The sequence below is a fragment of the Passer montanus genome, unplaced genomic scaffold, assembly GCF_014805655.1.
Source record: "Passer montanus isolate IOZ18808 unplaced genomic scaffold, ASM1480565v1 scaffold50, whole genome shotgun sequence".
Classification (NCBI taxonomy): domain Eukaryota; kingdom Metazoa; phylum Chordata; class Aves; order Passeriformes; family Passeridae; genus Passer; species Passer montanus.
This window is the reverse complement of record NW_024369930.1, coordinates 2,029,334-2,052,473: the sequence shown is the minus strand read 5'-3', so window position 1 is coordinate 2,052,473 and position 23,140 is coordinate 2,029,334. Positions and strand designations below refer to the sequence as shown.

General features: G+C 37.3%; 1 protein-coding gene across 6 annotated transcripts in view; it reads right to left on the bottom strand.

Moving 5' to 3' along the window:
* Positions 1-23,140, bottom strand: part of PCLO (piccolo presynaptic cytomatrix protein) — a 325,587-nt gene that overhangs the window by 154,526 nt on the left and 147,921 nt on the right. For all 6 annotated transcript variants that reach the window (XM_039723653.1, XM_039723648.1, XM_039723650.1 and 3 more), the window contains exons 5-6: positions 17,652-22,713; positions 15,267-17,278 (exon numbers count right to left, since the gene is read on the bottom strand). In XM_039723653.1, coding sequence (XP_039579587.1) covers positions 15,267-17,278; positions 17,652-22,713 — 7,074 coding nt within the window. The remainder of the gene's footprint in view (positions 1-15,266; positions 17,279-17,651; positions 22,714-23,140) is intronic.

Here is a 23,140-nt window from a genome sequence, read left to right as displayed (position 1 = left end):
AGAACAAGTGTGGGCTGTGGAGTATCAGGATGAACATGACAAGAACACTTATTAGTTAGTATTTAGTTAGAAAACAAGAAAACTGAATGTTAGACAATGTCTGATGTAGAAAAATAGTTTTGGTCATTAGTTCACCTATGTAAAAATAATGGGTATAGAGATTTTGTTTCAGTTGTTCTCATTTTGAGTCAAATCTGATTTTCCGAGCATCCTAAGTTTATTAGCAGTTTAGAAGCACCTAGATCTAAATGAGAAAAAATTTAAATATATTTTTATTTAATATTTTGCAAATTTTTAATAATTTTGTATTAATTTGGTGTTATTTAAAATATAAATATTGTATATTATTTAAGTGAAGCAACATCTCTTAGCTGAAATATCTGATCCTGCAAAAAAGTTAATGTGTAAAGGGTCTCAGCTTTATTAGCCACATATTTATTTGCCTGTGAGGTGACTGACAAAAAGATATTGTTTAGCAACAATCATGCACTGATTTTAGAGCCTTGGAAGGACCAGGATAGTGAACATCAAGTGATCTTCCATGATGAACATTGCTGCTATACAATTTCTAAGTCATCAAATCAAGTATCTATATGGTTCTACTCCATTTTCAGATGACAGTATTGATGTTCATAGATCTTTGATGAGACTATAAACAAAAGAGCCTTTCTATAAACATTACAGAACTTACAGCACCAGCTGTTTGTATTTCATCAGGAAACATGAAAGAATTTAATTTTTAGATTCCTCTCCTGAAAGCACAGCAATCATTCTAGTACCTTGCTGTACTTCTAGCAGCCAGGAACCAGGCTGCTGAACAGTGATGAAGATAATCTCGAATGGTGAAGCACTGATTGCATTTACCTCAGAATGCTTCATCAAGGAGCTCTGTGTGTTACTGTGCAATTCCTTACTGTGTTGTTTGAACATCATTTTACATATAAACACTAAGTACTGAATTAATGATTAGACATCTTTATCTGCTCTGCTCTCTTTCTGGAAAACATTACATCACTTTGTACCAGCTGATGATCTCATTTTTTACTGAAAATATATGACTTAGTCAATGCCATGGAGAAAAGGCTGAATTAGGTGGATTTTAATCTGAAATTGTGTTGCAGATTCTATTGTCATTAAGCTGATTTCCAGTTGTTGAACTGCATGTGAAAACACCAAAATACTTGAAAACCTTTAAATTGTTCTTAAGTCTATTCTTCCTTCTGTAAAACCAGCTCAGGAGAAATTATAGAGCACAAATTTCAAATTGCTCGTTTTTAATTGGCCACTAGATTTCTGAACTGTGCTAAAATGCTGAATATTCTGAATGACAAGAAAAGTATTTGTAACATGCTTTTTAAAAAATGCTTTGATGTTTAATACTAAATTATTGGTAATCTTATACTTTCAGCAGAAAACTCACAACTGATGACAAAGACTTTCAGAAATTAGGATCAGAAATACACAAAAATGTTTGAAAGCATTTCCATGTTTCTCCCCATTATATAGTATACAAAATGTTTAGAACAATGAAGTTAAAACATAATTTATTTCAAATTTCTACTTTTTGTGAGCAGGACACCTTTCTTGATCCACCTTATTTCTTAATTTATTACTAATCTTTCTGCGTAATATAACATATCAACATAGTTAAGATACACATCAAAATTATTAAAATAAAAAGAGAATCAAAACTTTTATGCAAAAATGAGACTTCCAGAGTCTCAGCTACTTTATTGATATCTCCAGTTCAATGCACACATTTAGAACTTTTCTATATATCGAACTCCTTCTGGGCTTTGAAGCAAATGGAGCTGATTATCACTGTCTGTCACTTTCTCATTCCACCATTTACTTTATTGACTGTACTGTCCATACTTCCAAAAAAGCTCAGACAGAAAATCCTTCTCCATTAATAAAAACATTCCTTTTTTAACCTCCACGGCTGTCTGGTTTTTGATTTGGTGGTGTATTGTTATGATTGGGGTTTTTTTGTTGTTTTTTTTTCTTTTAAATGACATATGAAAAAATGTGTTTCAAGACAATCGCTACCTATTTTTCAGCTTGAAAATTGCCTGGTTCATATTTTTTCTTTCTTTCCAAAAACTATCAGTGTATTTTTTTCCTACCATACAAAACTCCTTTCTTTCTTCCTGTGCAACTTTTGGACTCCTTCAATATAAAATTCAGATTTAAAGGTTAGTTTCCACTATAAAATTTGCAGCAGTAATATTTCAATCATTTAAATGAATAGCCTTCCTTCCTGCTCCCACTTCTGTTAATTTAGGGGTTCCATTTCTTATAATAATCAGAACAGAGAAATTTTGTTTTAAAGGAAGTGCAAAACTGTCCTCATATTTTAAATAGTGAAATTACTAATTCAAAGAAAAAAAAAATCACTTCCTCAAGGCATGATCCACAGCTGACTGAATTAACAGATTGTATCATTAATTTTAGAGAATTTTTATGCACCATCAGATTAGTGATTCTACAACACAAGCACAAGCCTCTATGGTTTCAAAAGTCAGTGGAAATACTCAGATCTGAGCATCACAGTAGATTCATCGTAATACATCACAAAGGGTTCAGCAATGTTGTAAACATTTTTAACCTTCCCAAATAGAGCAAAATATTATAATATTAAGATAGTAAAAGTCATGTTCTAAGAAATTCCAAAATAAAATTGCATTAATGAGTGCCAACTAGAATTTGGGATTCTGATGTAACTTACAAGTGTTTTGACAGTGCTATATCACTTATCCTTCAATTGTAGCTTCTTATTATATTTGTTTAAAACACAGAAATATTTTTATGTCATATTTTCTGAAGAAGTGTTTCAGAGAGAGGTTTTACAGAATACTATCACTATATTTTGTGTAATTTTTTTCCAGTGTATTTATCCATAACATCAGAAGGAGCAACATTTTCTAATCTATGACTTAAAAAATCTAAAATACATTTTTAAAAGATTTTCTATGTATAATGATGATAAAATGTTAGTAACTTAGAATGTATATATCACCTATTAACTAAATGCACCCAAAAAAAAATACCAGGTTTGGGTTTGTTTTTTTTTAAACAATAATTTCTTAAAACTTAAGTGTATTTAAAAAAATCTAGAAAATTGGAGGAAGTTCTAGTGGGAAAAAACCCCAACAATCCAAAATTACAAACACAGCAATTTCCCAAATTACTCTAACTTAATTACAGGGCTTGAGAGCTTAATGGGGGACATAGGCTAGTGTTTCCTGAACTGTACTGTGTGTTTCTTTATAAAGCTGCATAGGAAATGCTTTAGGAAATGTAATTTGTTTCTGAAGTGAAACAGCACAGGAGTTCGAGTGTGTCTGCACTTGAGCTAATGAGAACAACAACATTAACTGGAAGAGAAGGACTCAGCTGGGAGAGTCTCCCAACATTTCCTACCCTGTTTTATATCCACACAAACCATTGCAAATGTCATTTAGAGATCCCAGTGCAGGCCCAGTAAGATGGTCTGGGCTTGAGTGTCTGTTCAAAGAAGGGAGGTTAAGGGAACTGAGCTTGAATAAAACACCAAAACTGAGCTTGAATAAAACAACAAAATTGTTGTCTTCAACTCTAAAATAAAGCAGTACTGAGTAGACAGTCAGACTCTTCTAAGGGATGCACGATGAAGGACAAAAGGCACAAGTTGCACAAAGTGAAGAGATTTTGAGTTTAGAGCTTTTCAAAATTCAACCTCGCAAGTCCTGTAGACATCTGATCTAACTTAGAAATTAGCCTAGCTTTGAGGTCAAGGTGGGCTGTGTGGCCTCCACAGCACCTTTCCAACCTGATTTTTTTGTGATCTGTGATGACTGAGGAGTTAACAGAGGAAATGTTTTCAAAATATTATACAGACATCAACATCTTAATGGATATGATGCTGTGTAAGGAGTGAAATATTAGGAAGGTCAATATTTATTTTAATTTAATTAAAGCTTAGATGTCCCATAACTGCAGAGTGTCTGAGAGAAAAATGCCCTCCAGAACAGCCGTTTGCTTTTTGACATATATGTATGTGTGTCTGTGTGTACACATATGGTAAAAATGCTACTTCTTTAACATTGTCAAAACTTCTTGTTTTCCATCATGAGTTTTTGGGCCAAATGATGCAGAAACAGGAAGAAAAGAGAGAAAATGTGTTCCTCTTCCTAGAGTGTCATTCCTCAAACAAGCAATGCTCAAACAGGCTGTCAGGACATAAGGACTGAGAACAGCCTACACTACCACTGTCACAAGAATCACTTTTATTGCCTAAAGAAATATCTGAAGGCATTACAATAAAATTCTGTATACTACAGTGTGTCTGATCAAATGGACAAAGCACAAACTCACTTACTCCATTCCATTCTTCCTAGGAGATCATGATATTGCTGCTGTTGGTTATAACTTAGGAATCATAAAAGAAGCATCAATATGATGTGATTAACCCAGACAGAAAAATTTCTAAAATACAGTAATTGCTTCTAATGTCAACACAGACAAGAAGCATAATTTTATTTCACTCTTGACCTCTTACATTGTGTATATACAGCAAAAACACAGCTATGAAGGAGGTTACAGAAAATGTATTCCAGAAACAAATGAAGTAAATATTATCTCCAAACTATCTTATGACTTCCTGAGTCTTGTGTCATTGTGTTTTAATAATGCTATACAGCAGCTGAAAATAAAAACTCAGTCTTGAAATAATCTTCCCTTACATTAAACTTAAATTTTAGGTGGGTAACTCTGCTTCTGATTCTCTCCATCCATCACCCTTCCCTACTATCTTTTCACCTCTGGCAACTGCTGACTGTCTAAATCAAGGAGTTATCCAGGCTTAGTGAAATCAAACCTGTTAAACTTCTCATCCCACACACACACTAAAGAAATCCTCAGCATATAATCCTCCTTCAGACCCTCCTCCATACTGGTTATCAAATTTCAAACCCTGCCTTCACTCTTAGTTGATGGCTTGGCCATAATGCCCCAGGGAAAAGGCTTGCCAGGCAGTGTAAGAGCACCAGCACACTCGCTGCTTGAGCTGGATTTGGCACCAGCAAACAGCTTGCAAAGTGAGTAAGGTGAGATAATCAAAGCTGTATTTTGATAGGAACCACTTCGATTGGATGAGAGAGAGAGTGTGTGAGAAAGACCAGCTGGGAAACAGAAGTAGGGTTTAGCAAGGAGATTAGAGGGAAGATATGGACAGATGGGGAATGGGAACAGAAATTGAACTAAGACCCGAACTCATGATGTACAAAATGCATGAAGTTCTGAAGGAGAGCCAAAAGGCAGTCTTCCTCTGCAGTCTCACACCAAGGGAGAAATTTCAGGCTCTGCATCAAAATTTCACAGAGATGTCTAAACCATATCTTGTGACAGACTTACCCCTGTATTTGGAGTTTCTAAAGAGATGACTTAGGCAGCACAGCACTAACCAACCTGGCTACTGTTAATTCCTCTCTCATATCTTCATTTAAAATGCAGGGACTGCAAGCACTTACCACGCCATTGTGGATTCCACTCCCTGAGCTGAACATTGCAGCAGGTAAATCACTTTTTTTACCAGAGTTCAGCTACTTCTTGGTAACAAAATTGAAAGTTATTTTGTGAAATTGAACTGAGAAGATAAGCACAAATGAAAAACTTGCTCTCTCCAAGTGAGCTTTGAGAACTCTTGACAGGATAGCTTCTAAAATTCTGAATTGGCACCAGCAGAGTCAACATTGTCCTGTAAATAACAAGTTTGTCTGCACTATGATGCCTATCTATCAGCAGCCATTCATCTTAAAAGCATGCTGAAGAGACCAGAAAATAGTGGAAAGACTTTTTATAATGATGTTTCAGTGAATGAAATGAAAGTTATTTAACATTAATATTTTTATATATTTTTGTTTAATTAAGCTTTAGCACCTAAAAAACAATTCATAAATCTAACTTTAACTGAATCATAACTTTTTCTGCGCAGAATTGATAAAATGTAACTAGTATATAATTAAGGAATTCACTGTTTTGAGAGAAAAAACAGGAAATAAGAACCCAGAAGAATCAGAAGACAGGTTTTTTGAGTGACCATGGGACCAAAAGCAATCTCAATCATCTAGAACCTTACTTTCTACTCATTTGAGAAATGAGTGGGACTAATGTTATTCTAAATTAAAACCATAAAATAAGTGGATTAACTACTGTTCTCTTGGAATACTTCTGCCTGCAGATCATAAGAGGAATATACAGTGACCAGAACAGGTGTGATTTTTTTCACCACCAATATCTAATGTTAAACATGCTATTTCCAATCCTTCATACTTTAGGCTATGTTGTGTCATTCAAGGAAGACAAGAGACTTCCAGGCTTCAGAAGAGAAATGGATGGAGAAAAGTGAAATAGGGAGTAAATGCCACTTCAGCTAAGGGATGGAAGGAACAAACCAGGGGACATTTAGGCTCTTTGATTATGCCTGTCTCAGCTCCCCATGTTTTAAATGAATAGTGCGTCACTGCAGTCACCCATGTTATAGAAAGGGCCATATATATCTGAGTGGTTTGTTTACTCAGCACCCTGTGGCAAATGCTGTATTGATACAAATTAACAGCAAAAATGTGCATGATATGTCAGAAGAGCCATAAATACTAAAGAAAGTTGTATTTAATTTTAGAATTTATTTTTTAAGCATAATTTTATTACTCATAGTGCTCAAGATATTCTTGACTTGGAAAGGAAATCAGTCATGTAAGTTATCTAACACTTTATGGTATTCCCAGTATTCAGATATAACACAGTTTCACAAAAATGTATCAGTTCTAAGGCATCTGTGCTATTGCAGTTATAAAGTTCATATCTATAAATTTCCCAGGCCACAGATTGAGGTAATCCATCCTGTGTCTCTACTGGATGTAAAGAGGGGCTAATATTTGTCCTTTTTAAAATAGTGTTTAACAGTGAAAGACTCTTATCTTGTCCAGCTTTGGTCTTCTTTCTAGATCAACACAGCCAGATCCTTCAGACAGCTAACCAACATTGTCTAACTCTTTTATCCTTTCTCTTATGTTCAAATTTGAAACATCTCATCCCCTAACTCTTCAGTGGTGCTTAGCTAAACTGCATTTAGTGTTAAAGCTGAAGTCTCACCAGCCACTGAGCAGGGCAGAATAACTGCAAGACATCTCCTACACAGGCACCACTTGTCAATATGTCCCAGAACACCACTACCTTTCCTGCAAGCACTTGATATTTTTAAGTCCTATTATATCTGAACACTTACTGCTACACTGGACCATTTCCACTTCTGCTATTGCCTCATCAGCAATATTCCTGTTTTGTTTTCTTTTTTTTTTTCTTCTCTACCTTTAGTGTCTGTATCATTATTGAAATTTTGGAACACTGCTCTGAATTGCAATTCTGCTTTCCAAAGTAATTCTATTTCCTATATCAATCTAAAAATGCTATGAGTCATTTCTTAATATTTTAAATTGCAAATTGAATTATTAAAGAGTAAAGCCTAGGACAAGTCCCTGTTTGATACACTTGAAACTGCTTTCCTGATTGACAGTGACCATATCAACCTAAGATATTCACTTCCAGCTGGCAGATAGCTAGAAAACTTCCATTTAAAAACCATCATTGAAAAAGAATTAGCTTAGCAATAATGTTGTGTTGGAGTAAGGATGTAAAGAAATGCAGCAGAAGGGACTATTTTTCTTAATATTTAATAGTGAAATTTGATCTTGCAGCAATTATATGCAAAACCATGTGTCTATCTTAAAATTATTTTTAATATGAAATCACTGTCTCAGAAAAGCAGTGCCTGATTAGAAGGATTTTGAGCCTCATAACAAAAGTAAAGTTAGAACTAACATAGGCAAGCCTTATTAATTTAAAACTAAGAAACAAGCAAACAAACAGATGCTATTAGCACACATTGCATTTTGAAACACTGATAGCACAAGAGGATCTGGTCTAGCCAGTATTTTTACAGAGAAGAAGCAAACATTCAGAGACTGGTACGAATTTATGAAGCTAATAATTCTGTGAAGAGTATTATAAACAAACACACCTAGCTCAAAGATTGTTGGGCTACCTTCATGCCATCCTTTTGTATTTTTTATTTTTTGGGGTGATTATATGGGGTATATCTAGCTCAGCAAATATTTTTCATAATTTTCCTAAGGGAAGAATGTAGAGTTTTGAAATTTTTAGTATCTCCTATGCTAAAAATAGGTTAGGAATTACTATAAACAAATTTGCCTTCTTCAGGAGAAACTCAGTAGGAAGCTCTGTCTTAAGTGCAACTCAAGCAGGCTCAAATCCCAGCAGGGAAAACCAGTTCAAACCTATGACTGGCTCCTTTTGGACAAAAATGAAGTACGGCAGATAATTTACCTCAGATAATTTGATCTATTGTTCAGCTTCTACTGCACTAAACAACTTGCTAATAAAGCACAGATAGTACTTTCTTTCTAACAAAGATTTTATAGACAGTGTTATTTGCTCCTTTTGGAGAATGTACCTTTATTTTATCAGTATAGTTTTCAGAGCTTCAGTTAAAGATGCTCATAAAACTGTAGAGAGAATAAAATGCAGGAAGCCAGAATTATCAGGAGAGCATGTGAAAGAAATCGTCTTTTTTATTCCAGTCAGACAATTCCACTGGTAGAACTTTTACCCTTCTATTCATGCTAACCTCAGTAATCTGTGACTTGAGAGGAGAGGAAGATCTGAAGCAAAATAGAGCTGAAGTAGTCCAAAATTTGCTCATGGGTATGTGCCCCTGTCTTTATTCTGAGCCTGCCTGGTTCCACTGTATAAATTTATATTCAGTATTTATTACTTTAAAACAAGGAACATGATATTTGCCTACTTCCACACCAAATGTTCCAAGCAGATAATACAGATAACCACGGTAACCAAGTCAACCAGAAATGAACATAAAGATACTATTGTACCTCTGTTTTACTTTGTCTTTCTGGAAGACAAAAGAATGAGGGATGACAATTGTGGCTAGGGATGGTTTTCTTAATGTCTATATAAAAGCTGGCATGAGAGAAAGATGGATAAGCTGAAAGCAGGTGAGAAAAGGCCCAAGTGACATAAAAGCAAGGCTCTTTGTTAACTTTGCCATAAATCTCATGCTTTATAAAAGATTGTTAAGGAAAAAGAGTGAACACTGTAATGATTTTCTATTATGTATGAATGTCTCTTGGTTGAATACAGAAGGTGTGAAACCAACGAATACAAAAGTATCAGGCAGAAAAGACTGACCCAGTTAAATGTGCTTTAGAAAATAATGTTAATATGACATGTTGCCTAAATGTGGGATATTCTATCTCTTTGGAAGATGTGAGATGCAAAAAAGATGCTTCACTTCAGTCACAAAAATGTTGTTCCAAAAAGTATATATCTATATATCTATCTATATCTGTCTATCTATCTATCTATCTATCTATCTAGGAAATACTTCACAGGAAACAGTAGCTTGAAATGTTAATAGGACTCCAAATTGTAAATAATTCAGACCACTGGTGGAAAAAAAATAATCTTGCTAACACCACATGGTTAAAGGAAAAGCTAGATAGGTCCTATTTTATTTTTTACATAGGGATAAGATTGTTGAGAATTGTTTCTAAAAGTGACAGAGACTGTTTTTGTAACTCAGTTCCCAATGAATTTGTTTGAAGCACACAAAGAAAGCATGTGACAATATTACAGCACAAAAGAAAATTGGTGGGGAACATCTACACCTTCTCTGGATTGCTGGCCTGAATTCAATCTCAAGACAGGATTTCCCATCTATAAGCAATGGATCAGCATTCAGGCCTCGTGACTTAGGCTGTTGCTAAGTGAATTTACACACTTCCAGGCATTCCTGCATGTGCAGTTCACAAACTGCATGAAAGCCATATGAATTATGCAAATCCAACTTCTCCCAGATCATTCTTTAGGACTGGTTTATACACGCTCAAAATGAAGAACCAGTTGCCACCAGTGTCTGGAGAATTTTCATTAAACCACAACCCAGTGATGTCACTTAGAAGCAAAGCTAAAAAAATTAAAATTTCAAATAAATAATTAAAAATTTTAGATACTACCAAAGATGGTTCCTCACTCAACACCCATCTGTACTGAAACACAAATAGCAGCTGTTTCTGCAAAAGGTAATTATTCCTTTATATGGAAGTATAGAGTTTGCAGAAACCAAAATGTCATTTCCTTTTTCTGGGCTGAATCATAGAACTGAAATGGAAAGTTAAAGTCATTGAATTAAGCCTTTTGCAGTACAATGATGTACACCTATGTCTTGTGCAGCAGGAGAACTATGTCACCTGGCATTCTGACATGACATTAAGAAATAAAGCTACTCCCTGCTTCTGAGGAACCCAAGAAATATCCACCTTCAAACAGGGTATTTATTCCTACCTTTTTCTCTCTATTCATTATGCATGGAGAATGAGAACTACAAGTCTGGTGATCAGTTTAGTCCTGAATAAACAAGCAAAACATCATGGATAGATGGAAGGTCTTAATTCTAATGGAAGCAACTACCTTGTTTTCCCTTTTCAGTGCTCAGATGTACAGAATGTCTGACACTGAAAAGGTCTGTTGTGGATGCCCCATCTCCCTGGAAATATTTAAGGTGGGATGGAGATTGGAGCAACCTGATGTAATGAAAGGTGTAGGTGTTCCTGGTGGCAGGGAAAGTTGGAACTAGAGGAATTTTGAAGTGCCTTCCAACTCACACCATTCTGTGATTCTGTGAAATCATGAAGTTTGAACCTTCTAATTTTAAAGTTGAAAACCTCAGAATACCACAGAAAATGATACACATCAATGTGTTAATAAAGGCATCTAAAATAAAATGCACTCCTAAAATCAGTACAATTCTGCTCCAAATATAGCAATAGAAGAAATCTTGTATTTCTTATGTAAATAAAGACACATTTTGGGGGAATTTTGCTTGAAATAATTACCTTTTTTTTAAACTACATTATGACTTGATTTATTTTTGCCTTACAAGTATGGTAAATCACACCAGATAAAAATGTCAAGAAAAGTCTCTCATAATAAACATATTGATAGGATTTACTCTAAGTGTTAAAGCTTAAATGTACAGTTTCTACCCTAAAGCTGACAGGCTGTTGACAGATGTGTCTTTGCATTAGTTTCACGAATACAAACACTTCTGCTGAGTCTGTGCATTGCTTAGCTGTAGATGTTTTATGTGTGTGACAGGTCATGTGCAAGATCTTCTGCAATTTCTCTCATTTTAGCTGAACAGACATTTTGCATCCAAAGGCAAAAGGAAGGCAACTCCCATCTTTGATTACACATATGCAATCTGTACAAGTGCCAAAGATGACTGTGACTGGCATGTGACTTGGTTCTGTGGCACACTGGTGTAAAGCTGTTTCTTTATTATGTTAGAAAGGTACTCACAATTTTTTTGTTGCTGCTGAATGGATGAATTGCAATCTTCACTTCCAGACTCTATTGGCAGCTCCTGGTGCTCTCATGGAAACCATTCCTATGGCTATTCACTCTATTGAACCCTACCATGCTGGACAAATCAACAGTCTAATAAAATCACTGCTGGGGCGCACACTGCCACAGGGAGTGCAAGAGACACAAAGCTCACAAAACAGCAAAATTTTGTATCTTTGCAAAATGTCCCTTCCAATGGGTGACTTTCACAACTTTTTCTGGTGCTGACAAGATACAATTTCTAATTTTTCTTGACTCAGCTGTGCTTGATTGCTAGTATGTATCACTACTGGACAGCACAGAAGAACTACAAAAGGGGACAGCAATATTTTTTGTTTGGATGAATAGGAAGGCACCATCTATATTCTTTCTAGTGTTCACACAGAGACAATGACTATAACAGACAAGCAAGTGGAATTGTAGCATAACCACACAGCTTGTTGTCAAAACATTAAATGTGCCGCTACTGAAAATAATGTTACCTGGATTTTTTTATTATGTGATTAGCTAGCAGGTTACTTTTCAGCTTTCACTTATACTAGATAAGATAAAATGTTGTAATAATTTCCTTTACAAGCTGCATTAAAGAAAAAATTCATATTTAAAGCAACAGTTCTAAGACATATGTAATCATCTTAGTCAGAATCTCCATAACAACTTCCCCTGGAATGCTGTAAAAAAAACCATTTGCCATTGGAAGAACTGCATGACTGATGAAAGGGTATTGTCTGAAGGACAAGTTGTCATTTGCTTGTAAATCGTCAAAAGAGACCAGTTTTATTCTTTTTTTAGTCTCACCAATTGTGTAAGGATCAACCTTTTTGCTCAATTGTCATGAAAAAAGTGCCTGTGAATCATATACATGAATACATGAACACCCTTTTCACCTGCAATGTTTATGAATGCAGACAAAGACATAATCCTGATTCATGAACTGTTAAAAAAGTGATGGGATATTCATCCATGCAAAATGCAAAAAATATTCATATACACATTCAATTTCCTTAAGGTAGTAAAAGATCAATCTTTCATTTCCATTGTATTCTTTTATGTTCAGCTCTAGTAAATTATCTTTTTCAGAGTGAGCTGTTTTGTAAGTTTTTCTCTACTGAACTTCACTCTTTTTAATGACATAACTGTCCCCTCCTACCTTTCAATTTTTTTCACTAGGAAATTAGGAACTCTAATTCAGGAGGCACAAAAGTGTACAAAGAGAATTAGCAAAGACCTTAGCTGTTGTGGGCACTGTACATAGAAGGAATGAAAAAAAAACTGTCATAGTGCCATAAATATTTCAAAGTTAAGGCAGCTTCTTACTTTCACACTTAGAATGATAATCCAAAAGTGGTCCTGTATTTAAACTTAAGTATAACAACACCATGTGGCTCTAACAAGAAAGGCGTACAGTTGAAAAAATGACAACAAGGTTTACACTTTGCCAACAATGACACTGTGTGTGTGCTTTCACAGAACTTTGGAATGTGATAAAATGTACAAAAGAAATCACTGTCCAGTCTTTCCTGTGCTTCAAGATGATAGAGCCCTAAACCCATGGTATAACAAATAGACATGCTGGATGGAATACTGTGAGTCTTGTGGAAATTAGATTATTTAGATCTTGTACTGTAGAACTCTCCTTCATAACATAACTGGACTAAGTAATTGAGAACCAAAACTGATATGGAAACTGCAAAAGCAATTTATGCCCCTGTTTCCAGATGCTGATGAGGCCCGGCAATTACCTTCTTCAAGGATCATTTTAAATATTTTCTTTCTTGTTGGCCATGTGCCTTTTCCTCCTTTAAACTTCATGCACCTGACTTCAGCATAAGCTAACTTGACCTCAGACACATTATGAACAAAACTCCATCAGAGAGTACAAGCTTAATGCTTACCATAGCATCAAAGTCAGCCATGATGGTCATGGGAAGTTTACAAAGCAGCTTCCTCACCCTCTTCTGCATGGCCATTTTATATTCATGGAAGTTTTTTTTAATTTCCTTGTGCTTGTCTACTTGCACCCTACCTTCCATAAAAATGTCCCACTCCTCTATTTAGGCTGCAACTACTTGGAGACTATTTGCTGCTTGATAGCTGCACACTAGTGAAAACCATATATCTCATTGCTGTTTGGGTTCATGTTGGTACAAAAAGAAACAATGGTGTACAACCTCTTTGTTTTCATGTCTCATTAAAAAATAATGTATGTGTTCAAACTCTACTGTAAAGACCTTTAAACAATGAGCTGTTTATAAAATTCATCATCCATCACAGAAGGATACAATTTATATCAAATATATATGTCTATATGTGAAATAAATGAACTGAATAATTTGTATAAAATTCATCATTCATCACAGAAGGATACAATTTATATCAAATATATATATGTGAAATAAATGAACTGAATAATTCCTTCTCAGAAATAGTTTTACTATACTTTTACAATTATACTATTACCTACTCTCCAATATTAAGTAGGACCCAACACTTTCTTACAATCCATGAGCAATGCTCTTCAAGATGCTGTTCCTCTACATGAATCTTTCCTCTACATGAAACTTTAGTGCTAATGCTAGTTTCCCTTACTGTGCTTATTGTTCATTAGTGAATGATGTTTATATGGAGTGCCAATGCCATAACTATGGCTTTCCCTTCAAACTTCTAAGTACTGTTTTCCAAGCAGTAACAGCATGGGAAGCATTTAATACTGCACAAATGCATGAAGCTGCAGGAACTCCTTACAGTGGGAGCCTTGGAGGGTATAACCAGATAATGTTGCATTTGAAAGCCACCACAAATTACCAAACAGAGAGAACAAACCCTCTTTATCCTGTCCAGTCTGTACTAATCACTGGTATTCACAGATAACTGAACAAAAAAGATTAATATTGTGGAATGGCAACTCTTTCTGAGTTCTGAAAAGATACTGTCGTATCGTATCAACTGACAGAAGGGAATGGTCTCAGATAAAAGGACAGCCAAGAACATATTATATTATAAAGATACATTTTTTTTGCCAAGATTTATTCCTCTTATTCATAAATATCAATTGGATTCTCAAATATGAAATCTTACTTCTCAAGGAAAAGAAATACTGCAGAAATGAAAATTTTGAGTCTACTGATGTCAGCCTCCTCTGACCCCTATAAGAAACAGCCCTCAAAACTTGCATAACTTCCTGATAATCCTCCTTATCCAAAACAAACAAACTAAAAATGGATTTTTGATATGAAACCTTTTGGTCTGGGAAATATAAAAGATGTACACATTGAGACAGAAGATTATCCACAGAATCCCACATGGTTAAGAAACCTCATGAGGATCACAAGGACAACTAACTACGGCAATTATAAATCTGGTGTTGTCTGCTCTCAGAAGGGACATGCAGTAATTTCAAGGCAAATGCACTACAGACTGTGCCACAATAACTGGATGTTGTATGATTAGAAAAGAAATGCTGTCAATTTTCTGAAGCATTGTCATTAACCCCTATACAGGCAATGAATTGCTGGATAAAACACAAAATGCCACCCAAATTCTGAAAATTAACTTCTTGTGTTACTTCCTGAATATTAGTAATAAGGGCTTCTCTGTTTCCTGGCAAAGCAGTGAATGAACTAACCATTGCTTCAGACAGCAGATATTCCACTTGACTTTTCAGAATTGTGTGCAAAAAGACTGCATACACATGTGTTGGAAATGGGTGAGTCTATCCTCATGCTGTACTGATAGCTGTAAATTGCATATTATTAAAAAAAAAAAAGTAAGCAAATACTTCTTACCATAAAACCCTCAGTGTACTGAAACTGAGCTCTGGAACTGTCTTCTGCTGTGGGACTCAGGGGCTTAGGATCAGACATAGAGCGTTGCATCATCTTTGCTGTCTTTGGGCTTGATGGAGGAACCTTGGCCATGTCAGCATGCAGCATCTTCTGAGGGCTGATGTCATCAGTCATGGGTTTTTCATAAGGTACAAATGCTGACTCTATAACTTTGCTTGGTGAAACGGGTGAAATGGGTGAATAGAGAACTTTGGGAGATTTGGGAGGGGAAGGGACTACCTGTAATGTGGAGTCTGGACGAAGGTGGGATGTGTATCCTATCTCTAATGGTGTTGGACGTTTTTTATCTTTCTGAGGAGATGAAGCTGACAGATATTGGGGACTTTGAGTGTCTGATGCTGTCTCTGTTTGACATCCCAGACTTTCTCCTTTAAATGTCTTTTCTGGAGCTGAAATATGCTTTATGATTTCAACCTTAGCATCCCATCTGGCCCTGATTGAAGGTGTTCTTATTGTTCCTACAGGTTCTGTTTGCACAGAAATCTCTGCCACTGTCTGAACTGCGATACTAGATACCTTGGAGAATGGTTTGGCTTTATCTGCCTCAGTGGTGCTCTCACTGTATTTTCCTACACGAGGCTTCCTTCTGGATCTGCTGGAAAGATCCCATTCATCTTGATCTTCATCATCCGTCTGAACACTTGTATCAACACTCTTCTTAGCTCTCCGTCTCCTGTTGGTGTAACCTCTTTCTGCTCCATCTTCATCATCAGTTTGCACTCCACTGTCCACTATTTTTTTGAAACACCGGGGCTCTTCTTCCAGGGTCTCCTCAAACTCCTCGTAGGGACCACGTAATTTTGGCATAGAACTTCGCTTTTTCAATTGCTTCTCCTCTCTAACATCAATATCCTTAAGAGACATTTCGGAAACTGAGCTTAGAATACCAGACCTGGGTATGTATTGGGTAATGCCATCAGACTGAACTGTATACCATGCTTGACTTTGTGGAATTTCAATACCCAGCACTCCTGAAGCTGTAGTGGTTGTGTCATCAGTAGGCCAAAATTGGCCATTTTCTGTGCTTGCATACTGTCCTTCCAAAAGTGTTTGATCTGTGGTAGTTTGTGGTGACCCAGTTCCTGAAGGGTCATAACCATACTGATATATTTGACGAAGTTTTTGCTCCTCTAACTGCTGGTGGAGCTGTTGCTGAAGTTGTTGAAATTGTTCAAGCTGCAACTGCTGCTGGGCTAATGTCTCTTGTCTCATCATAAACTGAGCTTGTCGTTCCTCCTCCTGCTGGAATAAAAGATGATGTTTCATGGATTGCAACTCCTCAAGCTTTTTTTGCACCATAAACTTTTCTTGTTCCCTAAATCTTTGAATTTCCTGACGTTCCCATTCCAATTCTTCTGCAAAGCGCTGCTGCTTAATTTTCTCAAGCTCAAGAAGTTCCCGCTCCAAATCAAGCTGCTGCTGTTTGCCTTCTTCAGGGGCAATGAGAAGGGCAACCTCATCATCAATTACATCTGTATAAACTTCAGATGCTGTTGTTAAAGCAGGTATCAAGCTGGTTGGCTCAGTGGTAATAGTTTCTATAGAATGTGGTGGTAACCCCGTTTCCATACCAACGGCAGTAATTGCTTTATCTTTTTCAGCTGCCACGGTTGTCAAGAAACTATATGATCTTGGGAGTGGTTGAGTCTGTTGCAAAGTTGATAAAGAGGGCACTGAGTCAACTGTTTGGAGAGTAGGTAGATCTCTGACACTTGTACTGAAAATAGAACCGGGTTGTGTGGTGATGGCAAATGTGGATGGGATTGGAGTTGCTACTGAAGAATAAACAACACCATTGGATGATCTTAAAACACTTCCAACGCCAAACTGGGAACCCACAGAGGACACCATTCTTGCTTGGGAATACTGTGGTGTACTGAGCCCGAGGCCAGAAATCTGCCGAGTCTCTGGATATGGACCTGTAGTCTTGCTTGAGTAATCCATAACCTCACCTGAAATTACAGGGCAAAGTTACAGTCCAGTCCCACAAAAGAATGCTGCTTTGCGGATTCTGAAAGTCATCCCATCTTGATGAAATAAATGGGAAGGGAAAACTGCATGCAAATCTTCAGGTTAATGATCTACTTTAGATGTGAAGGAAACAGCATTTCTGAACATGCAGGCACATGCAGGCACCTCTGTGCAAACACATACGTAAAATGAAGAAATGAAAAACACGTGTAATCCGGAATAATTTGTCACACTGTCCAAAAGAAAACAAAATAACAGAAGAAGGGGAAAAACAATAAAAAAATTATCCTGAAATGAGGTGAGGAACATCAAAATTATATTTCAAAGAAAGATCTGCTGCTGTGTCATACTGACCTGTAGTTACTCTTCCAGAAGTAAGATCTACTGCTGTATCAGTTGCCCCAACTCGATAATCAAAGCTATTCTTGCTTCTATATGCAAATAGTCCAGCTTCTGATAAATTTGTGTCAGACATAGATGGTTTCATACCTCCAATTCCTCTGTAACCATATGACCCTGAACGATCATACTGATAATGGTCATCTCTGTAGCCAAAGCGATCTTCAGGAAGTGTAGTAGAAGGCTGCTGTGCTGTACAGCTCCTACCAAATGGAAATTTATAAACCATATCACAGCAGACAGCTCTTCTCCCTGCAGTCAGATCTACAGGCTTTTCGTCATCTTCTATTACTGTTGTTATGATACCTGGAGCAGTTTCATCCATTGTTACTACTGTTCTGTGGGATTTCGTAGTGCTAAGGTCAACTGCTCCACTCTCTGCTGGCTCCTGAGTAGTGGAGAGATCAGTCCAACCATTTGTAACCCCAACAGGTGGTACAGTAACAGGCTTTGTAGTAGCCCATGTCACTGCCTGTGTTGAAGTACCTAGTGATAAATTTATTGGCACTTCATCTCTACCTACAGAGAAGGCCTGGCTGCCTGTTACTCTGTATGCAGGCTCAAAATGTTTTGATGTTGTTAGCTGAAGCGGCGTTGTCATCGCGTGTCCCAGATCCACAAGGCTGTCTGTGCTGGTGGTGTAGCTCACAGTGGCAGTGCAAGTCATCACAGTTACTGTCTCAGTGACTGCAGGCAGAGAAGTATCAGCAACACATGCAGTGCTAAGGTTTATTATGGATGGCTGGACAGTACTTACTGGCCGTCCACTTGTGTCACTTGATGGCATTTGCCTTCTTATGTCCATGGAAACAGCAGAGAGATCCATACAGCTGTCCCTCATTTCAATGTCCATCTTAGTTAAAGTGCGAAGATCGATGACATCGCCCAAAGGATGGAATCTTCCATTCTCTCTGTATCTGGGTTGGTCTACAATATGTAGTGGCTCTGGAGGTATAGTAATGGCAACACTACCTAAACCATAACCAGGCACTGGACCCTTAACTACAGACACTGTGGTCTTAGTAATATCTGTTGTTACTACTTCTGGTTTTGAACTAGGTATTTTTTCAAAAGTTGATTGTGTTGTCATAGGAATAGCTTGCAGTGCACTTGAAATATACATACTCTGACCTGCCATACTTTGAATATCCATAGTTTTCATGGATGTAGTAAAAACTGGTTGCATAGGTTGGGGAATCTGTTCTTTAGAAGGTGCTTCTAAAGGCCAGCTGGTAACAGCCTGGCTAGTTATAGCTTCAGTGGGAGTTCCAGGCTCAGATGGCAATGTGATGACAACATAGGTTTCCTGTGAGGGTTTTGCCAACCTTGGTGAAGATTTGTTAGAGTGTGGAGACAAAGGGGAAGTGGGAGACGGTATTTTGTATTCAGCTGTGGTTACCAGATTCAGAGTCATACTTGAAGTCAATGACAAGCTTACTGGTTTGGGCTGTGTTTCAGCTGGCTTATGAACAGCTATTGGGAGTGGAGGAATTGCTGGTTTAGGAGCAATTGGAGGTTTAGTTACTTCAGGTGGCCTGTGACTGAAAACAAGCCCTGCTGGAATGGAGGATGGTTTGGGTGGTACAGGAGGTGGTGTTGGGGTATATGCTTTAGTGATAGGTACCACATGATCCTTCAATACAGCTGTGGACTCTAGTGCTGGAACACTTGCAACTGGAGGTACCACTGTGGGAGCTGTTGCTGATGGAGCCTTAATCTGTGGCTTCTTTTTGGGATAGATGGCAGGCTTGGGTAAAATAGGTGGTGGTGGTAATGGTGGTGGAGGAGGTGGTGGAGGAGGAGGAGGTGGGGGTGGAGAAGGATGAGCAGTTGAATCCAAAGAAGAGCTTCTAAAAAGAGAGAATACTTTGGCTGAAACAGCAGGAGCTGAGGAAGGCACAGAGACCATGCTGGTCTTACTTACAACACTGTGAGTGAGAACAGAAGATGTTTCTGATGCAGGCTGTGTAACTGGTACTGGTGCTATACATACAGGTGGTTGCTGAGATGCAGCATTAGTCAAATCAATCCTTGTCATATCAATGCCCAATTCTTTGTGTGGCTCTTCATGATGAATTTTGACACTGTCAGCCTCTACTGTACTTTTAATTTTTCTAGCTGCTTCCTTCTCTGCTTTGGAGGTATCAAAAGTAATGGTGTCAACTGCATATTCCTTGGATTTTGTAACTGTAGTTGCCACAGCTAAAGGTGCAGTTTCAGGCAAACAAACTGCAGTCTGCTCCACACTCTCTGCATCTGATTCAAGAGATGTTTTTTTAGTGGCTCCAGCAATAGATTCATAAGGCATGGTCACTTCAGAGTACTCTTTTGTAGATGTTAAGGGAACCTGTGTTACTATCCTGACACCTTCAGAATCTGCTGGTTTACTTACACCATCTGCTGGACCTACAAAACCTGTGGTTGCACTATCTATGGGTGAGGAACTATCTGTGGTAGAAACTGAAGATGTAGATGATGTTAAGGAAGCTGTATCAGAAGGTAAAACTGATGCAGCACCTTCCGATGTCTCAGAGTATGTCAATATTGATGTTTCATGAGAAATTATTTCTTGAATTTCTCTGGCATAATCTGTTAAGTATTCATCTTCAATTTCCTCTGCTGTAAAATGTTGTGTTATTTTAACATCTGGAATAGAAAGTGTGCTACTGACAGGTGATACATCTGAAATTGCTGAAGTAGTGCTTGATGTTAAAGATGTACTATCCACTATTTCTCCACCACCAGATACCTTTGTATCAGATGTGGGAATGAAATCTGAAGCTGGTTGTGTTGGACTAGACCCTGGGGTTAGCTGCATTTTCTGCCTTTTCATAAGCTCTTCATAAGCAGCTTCTGCATCTAACAAATGCTTTTCCTCAATGGTGGAACTTACTGTGCTGTCTAATACAACTATTTCATGACTTTCTGGGATAATGTAAGAACTAGAAACTATATCTTCTTGAGGCACAATAGTATGTAAAGTCTCAACACTAAAGTAGTCTTTCTCTAGATCACTAATTTTCTGTGGTTCATCAAAGACCTGTTCTGATGCTCTTGTTTTTTTCTCTTTTCCTCTCTGTTGCATATATTCACTGCTCTCATCTTGTCTCATAACAAGACTAGTATCAATAGTTCCATTGTAAGTATCCTCTATTAAAGATTCATAAATATAATCCTCTATTAGCATTCCACCATATAAAGATTCTTTTTCAAATACTTCATCTTTTTCATTTGACATTTGAAATGATTTGGACTTATGCATCATCTCCTCATATACCTCTTCAGCACTTTTCAACATCTTTTGACCACTCTCTTCTTTTGGGAGTCCAGTTGGTTGTTCATCTGTTGGTGAGTATAAAGAGACAGCAGTAGGCAATTTGTAAACTTTTTGCACTTCTATTATTTTTTCTGGGCTGATTTCAAATCCTTCAGGTTCTGACTCAATGCTGGGTGAATATTCAGAACAAGAAGATCTGTGCAGCTCTTCCATTTCTGCAGCCTGTCGTAATTCTTCTGTTGGAGATGCATCTTCAATGGGAGAAAGATTACTTGGTGGGGTCTTTGGACGTTCCCTTCGTCTCTGGGCTCTGAGTTCATCCTTGTCTTTTTTAGATTTTTTGCTAGAACTTTTTCTTTGTTGCTGTTCTAATTCACGTTGTTTCTCTTGTTCCTTTAGAAGTTCTTCCTCTTCCCGTAGTTCTTCTTCTTCTGAAGAATCTTCAATTGTGGGAAGAAGAGGACCATGTGTTCGATGCCTTGCTTTGCGCTGTTGTTTGCTCTCCCCTCCCAGTTTTTTGTGACTAGGGCTACTGTCACTGTCTTCGTCAAGTGATGACACTGAAGTAGGAGATGTACCTGGTGTGAAACTAGAAGCATGCAAACTAGAAGATCCTTCTCCTCTAGATCTATCTTCTGGTGAATCTGTAAGACTCTCCATCTCTAGCTCAGGCTCTTCATCAAAATATAAAATACCTTTTTGCGGTTCAGATACTTCAGAATATTTGTTTGTTATTGTGCTATTTAGTTCTATTGTTTTGAAACGTCGAAGGCCTCCTCCTCCAGATACTGCAAGTTCTTCACTGTCTTGACTTTTACTTTCCCTGTATTTTGGCTCTGGGCTTTCATCAAAAGTCTCATCATCGTCATCATGCCATGAATGTCTTCTTCCTGCATCCTCATCATAGCCTGCACTACTTTTCCGTGCCATTCTTCTGTGTTTTCCAGCTGTTCCTTTGGCTTTGCTTTTCACTTCTTCTTTCTTTTGGCTTTCAGCTGCACTGATCTCTTTGAGTTGATTTCTAATGAATTCATCATCTTCAGAACCTGAAGCATCTTCATCAGCACTCATCTCTAAAATCTGTTTTCTAATGAAGTCTTCCTCATCACCTGATCCCTGGCTGTCATCTCGTTTGTACTCATCACTGCTTGAAGAACCAACACTAGTTCTTCGTTTTCTCCTTGGGACAGGTGAGTTTTCGCTCTCACTGCTGTCTTCCACAGAGTCATAGCGTTGTTGTCTTCTTACTGACATGTCATCTCCTTCACGTTCTTCTTTGTAATCTGCCTGGGAGGAGGCAGTTCCTTTGCCCTCTTCTGCAATGGTTCCTTCACCTTCTTTGATAGCTTTTAAGTCTTCCTCATCTGGACTGTAAGATTCTGGAGTGACGGGCAAAGGCTTTGCTTTAAGTTGATCCTTTGTCTGTTCACCATATGTTTCAGAAAGCTCTTTGCTTTTTGCAGATTTTTCATCAGAAAGAGTGCTTGCCTGAGCTTCTAAAATTGAGAGTACAGTACTTTCCAATTTAGCTAGATCTGAGGGGCTTGGTGGACTTTCTTGTGAAATAGTGTCTTTTTTACTAGTTTCTTTGAGTAAATCCTTTTCATCAGTGGGGATATGACTTGGAATTTCACCAAGTGAACTTGATATCCCGTCAGAAGAATACCCGGTGTCACTCAGACCTTGTGGACTTTTCTGTTGCTGAGAGCTTGATGTGTCTGATTTGTCATCCTCCTTTTCCTAAAAAAATAAATACATAACGCGTGTGTATATATTTATATATAAATTCTTAATGTCTCCTGGCAATTAAAATGTGATTTTTTTCTCTAAAGGATGAGTTCATTCCTCAGATGAAGACTGAACACTAATTTTCCTATTCAAAGCTATTAGAATAATACAAAAAAGTTCCTTGAATTTTGATTTTTTGCATTGACTGTAACTATGCTTTGCATGGCTGTCCACACTGGCAACTGATTTTATTAGTTTCAAGACGAATTTCTATTTTTCAATATAAAATTAAATTGTTTTAAGAACACTTAGGAATGACAACCTGCCATTTGATCACACATGCATGGGACAAGTTGCCCTGGGGTTTATTTATTTGAAGATTTTATTTACTATGTTTCAAAGCTGTCTACACGCTTTTTGATACAAACTAATATAGCTT